Genomic DNA, 9,486 nt, shown 5'->3' on the forward strand with positions numbered 1-9,486 from the left:
AAGATACACCTGAAGCATTCATAGCAATCCACTACCAGAGGTGCCAAACTGATGATCTCCCACTGGTCTGCAGCACAGATGCCAGTCTTCAGGCAATTCTATTCACTCCACGTGATATTAAGAAACTGTTGGATGCACTGGATACTGCAACAACTATGGGGCCTGACAACATTCCAGCAATAATACTGAACACCTGTGCTCCAAAATGTGCTGCTCCCCAGTCAAGCTGTTCCAATACTTACAATACTGGCATCCACCCAACAATATGGAAAATTGCCCAGGTAATTTACACAAAAAGCAGGACAAATCCAACCCAGCCAACTATCAAACCTGGTCTTCTCTCAATCATTAGTAAAGTGATGGAAGGTGTCATCAGCAGTGCCATCAAGCAGCACCTGCTCAGTAACCACCTGCACATTGATGCCCAATTTGTGTTCTGCCAGGGTAACTGAGCTCCTGACCTCATTATATTTGATTCAAACATAGTCAAAGGTGCTGAATTCCAGAAAAGAGGTGAAAGTGATAGCCCCTGACATCAAGCCCACATTCATCCAAGTGTGGCATCAAGGAGCCCTAGTAAAATTGGAAGCAATGGGAATCAGGGGCAAACTCCCCACTGCTTGAGTCATACCAGGCACTCAGAAGATGGTTGTGGTTTCTGGAGGCCAGTTATGTCAGCTCTAGGATATTTCTGCAAGTTCCATGGGGTAGTGTTCTTGGCCCAACATCTTCAGCTACGTTAATGACCTTCCCTCCATCCGAAGGTCAGATTATTGTACAACGTTCAGAACCATTCAGAAGTCCTCAGATATTGAAGATCTGGACAAAATCCAGACTTCAGCCTACTTGTGGCAAGGAACATTCTCATACACAAATGCCAAGCAATGACCATCTACAATTAGAAACAACCATAACCACTGCCCTACGACATTCAGTGGTGTTGCTATCATCAAATCCCCCACTGTCAACAGCTTGTGTTACCTTTGAAGAGAAACGGAACTGGACTCACCACATAAATAAATACAATGGCTACAAGAATAGGTCAGAAGCTTGAAATACTACAGAAAGTAACTAATCTCCTGACTCCTCAAACTCTGTTCACCACCTGCAAAGCAAAGGTCAGAAGTATGGTGGAATACTGCCCTCTTGCCTGGATTGGTGCAGGTCCAACAACACAAGAAGTTTGACAATATACAGTAGAAAGCAGCCCACTTGACTGGCACCACATCCACAAGCAGTGGTCCCAGCAATGAACATTGGAGGACCCAAGGTTTGGAGGATTCAACCTTTGAGATGGACAAGGACTGCTGATAAATGGGAACACCATCACCTGCAAGCTCCCCTCTAAACCATTCATTACCTCATTTGGAAATGTACCCTTCACTATCCCTGGTCAAAATCAAAGGGTATTTTGGGTTGAGCTACAACCCATGGACTGGAACTTTTCAAGGCAACAGCTCACCACTATGTTTTCATGGGCAAGTTGGGAAGGGCAATTAATGCTGGCCAACTGTTGACACCCACAAGTAAATAAAAGGAAAATCTCAGGTTACTACAGGAAGTTGAGTTGGAGATAGGACATCTTGCCATAATCTTCTAACCTTGGCAAAATACGTCTGAAGGTGCCAGAGGACCACAGAATGGAAAAATGTGAAACCCCTGTTCAAAAAAAAAGGAGTAAGGATATTCTTTTTAAATGCATCCAGGCAGTCAAACCCCAATGTTGGCTATGTTTTAGAAACAATAATCAGAAGAAAATTACACGTACTTGAAGATGTTCAAGTCTATTAAAGGCAGGAGTCTGGATCTGTAAAGACAGACTGTGTTCACTAATCTATTTGAATGTTTGAAGTGGCAGAAAAGATTGATTAAGAAAATGCACTGGACAGACTATATTTCTGCTAGAAAGTACTTGTCAAAGTATCACATAAAAAGCTGGTTACACACTCGATAGTCACGTAACTTAGATTGGTTACTAAAATTGTTTTGTGTAAATTGACTGTATATGTAAACTGATTCTGTACAGGAATCAGCAAGTCATGGCAAAAGGTTGACTTAGACTAGAGGATGATAGACAGTGATCCTCCAAGGGTCATTGCCAAGACTACTACTTTTTGATCAATGTGTGATATGAAAAAGTCAGAAAAGATAGAGATGTACAGCACAGAAACAGACCATGTAATCCAACTCATCCATACCGACCTGATATCCCAAATTCATCTGGTTCTATTTTCTAGCACTTGGCCTATATCACTCTACACCCTTCCTATTCATATACCCAGCCAAATGCCTTTTAAATGTGTTGTAATTGTACCAGTCTCCACCACTTCATACACACACCACCCTCTGCATAAAGACATTTTCACTTAGGTTCTTTTTATATCTTCCCCATCTCGCTTTGGACTTCCCTACCCTGGGAAAAAGAACTTGACTATTCACCGAATTTGGCAGTAAGGATAATACCAATTAATTACAACAGAGATAGATTGGCAGAATGAACTTGACAAGTCAGAATTTGATGCAAAGAAGCATGCAATATTGCATTTTGGCAGAAGGCGGCAATCAATAATCAAATGGTACAGTTCTAAAAGGGTGTACAAGAACATGTGCAGATTAGCAAAGCATGTGAGTTTCATTGTTGGGGACACTGAGCACCAAAACAGGGAAATTATGCCAAACCTCCATAAAATTCTAGTTCAGCTACAACCTCACTCGGGCTTTATGAAGGTTGGAAGAATCAACGGGAAAACTGAGGTCTTGGTCAAGAATAAGGAAGCAGCATATGGCAGGTATATAGAGCAGAAATCGAAGGATTTCCTAGAAGAGTATAAATGCAGGAGTATACTTAAAACAGAAATCAGGAGGGCGAATAAGGGACATGAGATAGCTTTGGCAAAAAGGGTTAAGGAGAGCCCAAAGGGTAACTAGAGAGAAATTAGGGCCCTTTAAAGATCAGCAAAGCCACCTAAGTGTGGAACTCCAGGATATGGAGATATATAGTATTCTGCATCGATATTTACTGTAGAGAAAGATATAGAAGATAGAGAATGTGAGGATATGGAAGATAGAGAATGCTGGAAAATAAATAGTAACATCTTGAAAAAATGCCTATATTAGAGGTGGTGCCACTGCATGTCTTAAAACACAAGGGTAGATAAATCTGAGACCTGAACAGGTGTACCGTACAGCTCTGTGGGAAGCCAGGGAAATGATTCCTGGGCATCTGGCTGAGGGTTAGCTAACGTGGTGCAACTATTTATGAAAGATGCAAGGAAAAACCAGGGAAGTACATACCAGTGAGCCTGACATTGGTGGTGGGCAAGTTGTTGGCGGGAATCCTGCGGACAGAGTTACATGTATTTGGAAAGCCAAGGATTGATTACAGATTGTCAACACGGCTTTATGTGTTGGAAATCATGTCTCATGAACTTGATGGGGCTTTTTGAATAACAGAGGATTGTTGAGGGCAGAGTGGTGGACATAATCTATATGGACTTCAGTAGGGTGTTCAACGATGTTCCTCATGGTAGACTAATTAGCAAAGTTAGATCGCATGGAATAAGGGAGAACTATCTGGATACAGAACTGGCTCGAAGGTAGTAGACAGAAGGTGGTGGTGGAGTGTTGCTTTTCAGACTGGAGGCAGCGTGACCAGCAGGGTGCTACAAGGGTTGACGTTGCACCCACTGCTTTTTGTCATTTTACATAAATGATTTGGACGTGAACCTAAGAGGTATGGTTAGCAAATTTGAAGATGAACCCAAAATTGGAGGTGTAGTGAACAGCGACGGTTACCTCAGAGTACAATGGGATCTTGATCAGATGGGCGAATAGGCCGAGGAGTGGCAGATGGAGTTCAATTTAGATAAATGTGAGGTGCTGCATTTTGAAAAGGCAAATCAGGGCAGGACTTATACATTTAATGGTTAGGTCCTGGGGAGTGTTACTGACAAAGAAATCTTGGAGTGCAGGTTCTCAGGTCTTGAAAGTGGAGTCACAGCTGGATAGGATAGTGAAGGCATTTAGTGGTTAGTGCCTTGAGTATAGGAATTGAGGGGTCATGTTGCAGCTGTATGGGATATTGGTTAGGTCTCTATTGAAATACTGCATGTGATTCTGGTTTCCCTGCTCTAGGAAGGATGTTGTGAAACTTGAAAGGGTTCAGAAAAGATTTACATGGATGTCGCCAGGGTTGGAGGGTTTCAGCTGTAGGGAGAGGCTGAATAAACGGAAGCTGTTTTCCCAGGAATGTTGGACACAGAATAACCTTTGAGGTTATAAAATCATGGTTAGGGTGAGTAGACAAGGTATTTTCACCAGGGCATAAGTTTAAGTTGAGAAGGGAAATATATAAAAGGGACTTAAGGGGCAATTCTTTCATACAGCGGGTGGTGCGTATATAGAATGAGATGCCAGAGAAAGAGGAGTAGGCTGGCACAATTGCAACATTTAAAAGGCATCTGGATAGATATGGCAACAAATGCTGGCAAACGGGACTAGATTTATTTAGGATATCTAGTTGGCAGGGACAAATCAGACAGAAGGGTCTGTTTCTGTGCTGTACATCTCTATGACGCTATGAGCGCAGAGGATATTTAGCAGATTTTAGCTAGGTTGAAGAGGTTTGAGTTAATGCCTTCAAAGCAAAAGGTTGGATATAGACATGTATAGGATTATGACAGGCTGGATACATACAAATAAAAGTCATCCAATTAGTTAATGTTGCAAGTCTTGGGAGTATTCCATCACACTCCTGATTTATATACTTCGGATGGTTGACAGGCTTCGAGTCAGGAAGCAAACTACTCAACTGCAGAATTCCTAACTCTGACAAGCTCTAGTAGCAAAGGCACTGCAAAAGTCAAAAAACGTCCAAGAACCCACAATCCAAACTTGCTTTCAATGTCAAATAGGTCAGCAGAAAAATTATACCCTATAGTTAGTATCACCAGAATTTACAAAATGCAGGTAAGAGGATTTAACCTACAGTTTTTTTAAAAACTACGACCATTAGCTGGCAACTCTGAGAATCCTTATGAACAGCATTGAGAGATCTGCCGGTTTTAATTTAAATCTGATACCATACATTGTGGGTAGGTCTCGGTGGAGTGCCTTTCAGGACAGGGGGTGGTCAATGAGCCAAATGGTCTGCCTTCAAACTGTGGAGTTCTATGACTGGGTGACTGTCTGCAGAATTTACACGTTCTCCCCATGTCTGCAGATTGTATTGCAATGCAATGAGCAATACAAGTAGAAATTGTCCATTTCCTAATATTCTACTCATCCTCAATAACAGCACATACTAGCATGGTACCTGGGCAATGATTTCATAATTTTAAATACCCCCACCCCACATAATTATCTGCAGATCCAATTTATCCAAACAGAAACTCATCTACTGTAAAATGCCAACAATTCCCAGCACTCATCTTCAAATTTTTATTGTGTATTAATACATCACTCCCACTCATTTCTTTGTAAATAAATGCAAATTTGATAGAGAAATACTCCAAAGTATACCTCATACTGTAGAGAACTGTTATGTTGTGTGGCAATACTAGCCTGACATCGAGTGGTGAAGTCACGTAGTGCAGTGCCCCTGCTTGGGCCCTCAGTTGGTTTCTGGCTGTGGAGAGGTTTACATAGGGGAAACGATGGTGACTGTGAGGCAAGAAAATAGAGGAAAAACTTCATCTCTTAAAATCTGGTGAACAATTTCAGGCAAAGTGTATACAGTCAGGTAAATCCTGATAGACCAAGTGTACTTAAAAGGGGTATTACATTTTCATATTTGCAGATGCTGTGGGCATTCTGATACTCATGCTTAAGTTGGGTACTGCTTATAACAACAGTACGAAAGTCAGAAGAGGTTCAGAAAACAATTTTGCAAACCCACAAAATGCAACAGCCTTGTGTTTGAGGACAAGCAACATAATACTAAAAATTTAGTCACAAATTAAATATAATTCACATTAATCCTTTTCCCAGCTTTGAGTGGCATACCACTTGGAATTTGGCTTTACTTAAAGTTTTGCAAATAAATAATACAAGAACACAAGATAGCAGCCAGTGAGTTTAAAGCAACTTATATTGAGCAAAGTTTCATGAAAAACCTAAAGCATTGTATTGCTGACTTACAATATCAAGGTTACCTATTACTAGCAACCATTATCACATGGTTGACACGGTGTGAAAAACACACGAAAGTTCACAATTTGACAATTGTTTTGTTGTGCTACTTGATTGTTACAAACAGCATTTACTCCTTAAAACATAAAACACCAGTATTTTGTTCCTAGACCTCAAATCTACAGTCCTATAACACAAAGATCGTGCCTTAAGTTTCTATATGAATTATGGAACTCTCAAACTGAGACATGCCAAGTAACCCCCAATGTGGTTGATCAATTGTATATTGTTTGGATAAGGAGGGATGTCAGCTACATAGATCGAATTGCAAAAGAAAAAACTTGAAAAAAGTAAACTTTGGACAGATCTAACAATTAAAAAAACTGACAAGATTCAGTACTTTGATCAACGATATGATTTTTTTAAAATGAGACCCGACATCCTGTGGCAAATTAAAAAAATTAAATTTTGCAGCTATTTCAAAGAAAGACTTGTTTTAAATGAGCCCGGGATACTTCTCGTGACAAAACACTTGGACAAAAATCAAAGGCAAATATTAAAAGTTCAGACCTAAATCCTGCCCAATCATTTTCAACGGCAGCTCGTTTTATTGACTGGAGAGAAGGGTTCTCACTTTAATATTTCAAGAGATGGAATGAAGGGCAAAACACACAAAACGAGGGAGAAAAACCAACACCTGAAGAGCCAAAATCGCAATTAAAATGCTCAAGTGAAAACGCGAAACGTGAAGTTTGACAGACTCGAGATGAGACTAATCTTCAGTTGGCTTCGGTTCAGCTCTTAGCAGCATAGCACTTGACCCGACATGTCTCCAGACCTGGGAAAGCCCGGTTAGCAAGGAGTGCAGCCAAGTTATAAACAGACAAGAGACATGATAGGGCAAAATAAAAGAGTTTGATCTAAACTCATTTCACCACCCCGACACACACACAAATCCGCTCACAACGGTGTCAGATTGCACAGAGGGACGCTCGATCGAAATAAATGGGAGAGAAGGCCCGGCGTTGTCCTTTGGGTGAAAGAGTTACCAAGTCCGCTTACCTCCTTCTCATTCTCCACAGCCATTTTCTGCCAGGGATCCACCAGCTGAGCGAGCGGCATCTTCGCAGCCGGACCCGACCGCGCGCCCGTCAGCCTCGCCGCCGGGACCGAGCGCGCCGGGAACGACGGGACGTCGAGGGGAGGGGGATGGGGGCAGCGGGGACGCGCCGAGCGGGAGCTCGAGCTGGGCACCCAGGCGGCTCGAGCTCAACCCGGGCTCACCCGCCACAACAGGCGCAGGGGGGGGGGGCTGAAGTGAGCCGGACTCTCCCGAGGCCTGGCCTAGCTAAGCTTGGCTTGGCTTAGCAGCCACTGCTACTACCGACGTCGTTGTCGTCCCCGCCGCCCTGCGCCTTCCCACACCCTCAGGAGCAAAGCGGCCAGCCGTGAATCCCGACAGCCGCCGCCGTTTCCGTTAACAATATGGCGAAACTTCCCTCACTTCAACTCCCCCCGCCCTCCCCGAATCACTCGCCGCACTACCTGTGGGTCAGAGCGAGGCTCCGCGCGTCACCCTGACGACAGCCGCTGTGGGGCGGGGCCGGTCTGGTGGGCGTGGCTACGCGCGGTGCTGGGGCGGGGCCACCGTCGTCCGCCAATCGGTGGGGCAGCCAGGTGAATCGAACGCTCAGTGGAAGCACAGACCACCCACTTCCGGAACACCTGGTCTGCACGTTCAAGCACGCTTTTACCCATTGTGTTAGCAAAGTGTGGAGCTTGGGAAGCACTCTTGACAATTAGAATTAGGTTGAATGACACGTGTCTTCAACCACAGGGTTACATGAGTACAGCGAAAAGTGTACGACATCGCAACTTCTGGTGCCATCTTAGGTAGAGAGATACCTAGGCACAAAATCTCAGGTATAAATTAGAAAAAAAATTGAAATAAAAGTTAAATGATCACCATTACAGTTCTTATAAAGCTAGGTTCAGCGTTGCCTAGGTAGAAAATCTTACCTATAAATTAGAAGAATAAAGAAATAAAAGTAAAAGTTCAGCATTTGTAGTCTTTCTTGCCAGCCATTTGCAGATTGGCTTTTTTGACTCATTGCGTTTATTGGTGATATCATTATATTCTAACCAAAAATGCACATTTTTAACAATTTCTATGCATTTATGCTGTTGGGTTTAAATAATATTGGTCTGTTTATTCAAATATAAAATGCATGAATAAAGGTCTTTGCATACATTTATGATGAGAAAGGTTACCATTTATACCTGCGACAGTGCAACACAAGATGGGTGTTCTCATTTTTTTTGCGTGCAAATATCTGAATTGAAATTGAGCCCAAATGTACAATATGTGTCTGTAAAAACACAAGACACATACTAATGCATGTATAACATGTTTGTATAAAGGTGCACACATAGAGAAGATGATGCATTTCTGCAGCATGTCTTTTGATCACTGGATAGTCTAAAGTACTGTAGTCATTTAAATACGTCTGAACTGTAGTCTCAGTTGTATTATAAGAAATATGTCAGTCAATTTGCAACATGACATATGATCTGATCAATTTTTGTGATGTTAGCTGTTGGTTCAGAATTGCCAGAACATCAGGGAATATGCCTGGATCTTGTTTATAATTGTGCAAGTGGATGTTTTATATTCTCCCAAAAGGACAAATAGTGCCTTGGGTTAACATAGCATCTGAAAGACATCATAATGCAGCATTCCTTTCGGAGTAAACTAACAAGTCTGTGTAGATTTTATGCTGAAGTCTTCACAATAGCTCAGAAATGACCTGGTTGACACTTGTTCCATGTGCAGACTATATATGCTCATATTTGCAAATGACAGACCTTGGAAGTGCAGCAAGCAATTTTGTAACAGAAACATAGTAATGGGCTTAAAAATAATATACAAAAGTAACATACCACACAAGTTGGAAATCTGAACGCAATCAGTAAATGCTGGAAACACCAAGCAGGTCAGGCAGCATCTATGGTTAGACAGAGTTAACCATTCAATTCAAAGACCTTTTTATCAGAACCCAAGGTCATCAATCTTAAATGTTCACTCTGCTTTGTTCCCTACAAATGATACCTGACCAGTTCAGCATATTTCATCTTTCCTGTTTTCATTAAAGAGAAAATAGTCAGGCTGATGGAATAGGCACAAATATACTGCATTTTGTTACAAAGAATGAGAATAGTGCAAATATAATAATAGTGAAATTTGAAAGGGGGCAGAAGAAGAGAGATCTGGAGTGGTGCTGACCACTCCTGAATGTGGCAATAAGTATATTGACGAGCTAACCAATCAAGCTCATAATATGGCACATTTACATTTGC

At 42.0% G+C, this 9,486-nt stretch overlaps 1 protein-coding gene across 6 annotated transcripts in view; it reads right to left on the reverse strand.

Annotated features, from left to right (window-relative positions):
• Positions 1-7,694, reverse strand: part of LOC140485987 (ribosomal protein S6 kinase alpha-3) — a 117,823-nt gene extending 110,129 nt beyond the window's left edge. For 2 of the 6 annotated variants that reach the window (XM_072584478.1, XM_072584477.1), the window contains exons 1-2: positions 7,192-7,661; positions 5,521-5,661 (exon numbers count right to left, since the gene is read on the reverse strand). In XM_072584478.1, the coding sequence (XP_072440579.1) occupies positions 5,521-5,661; positions 7,192-7,251 (201 nt within the window). In that variant the 5' untranslated portion in view covers positions 7,252-7,661. The other 4 variants (XM_072584483.1, XM_072584479.1, XM_072584480.1 and 1 more) reach the window with 4 other exon arrangements.
• Positions 7,695-9,486: the final 1,792 nt, after the last annotated feature.

This window comes from Chiloscyllium punctatum, chromosome 15 (genome assembly GCF_047496795.1).
Source record: "Chiloscyllium punctatum isolate Juve2018m chromosome 15, sChiPun1.3, whole genome shotgun sequence".
In the NCBI taxonomy this organism is placed as follows: Eukaryota; Metazoa; Chordata; class Chondrichthyes; order Orectolobiformes; family Hemiscylliidae; genus Chiloscyllium; species Chiloscyllium punctatum.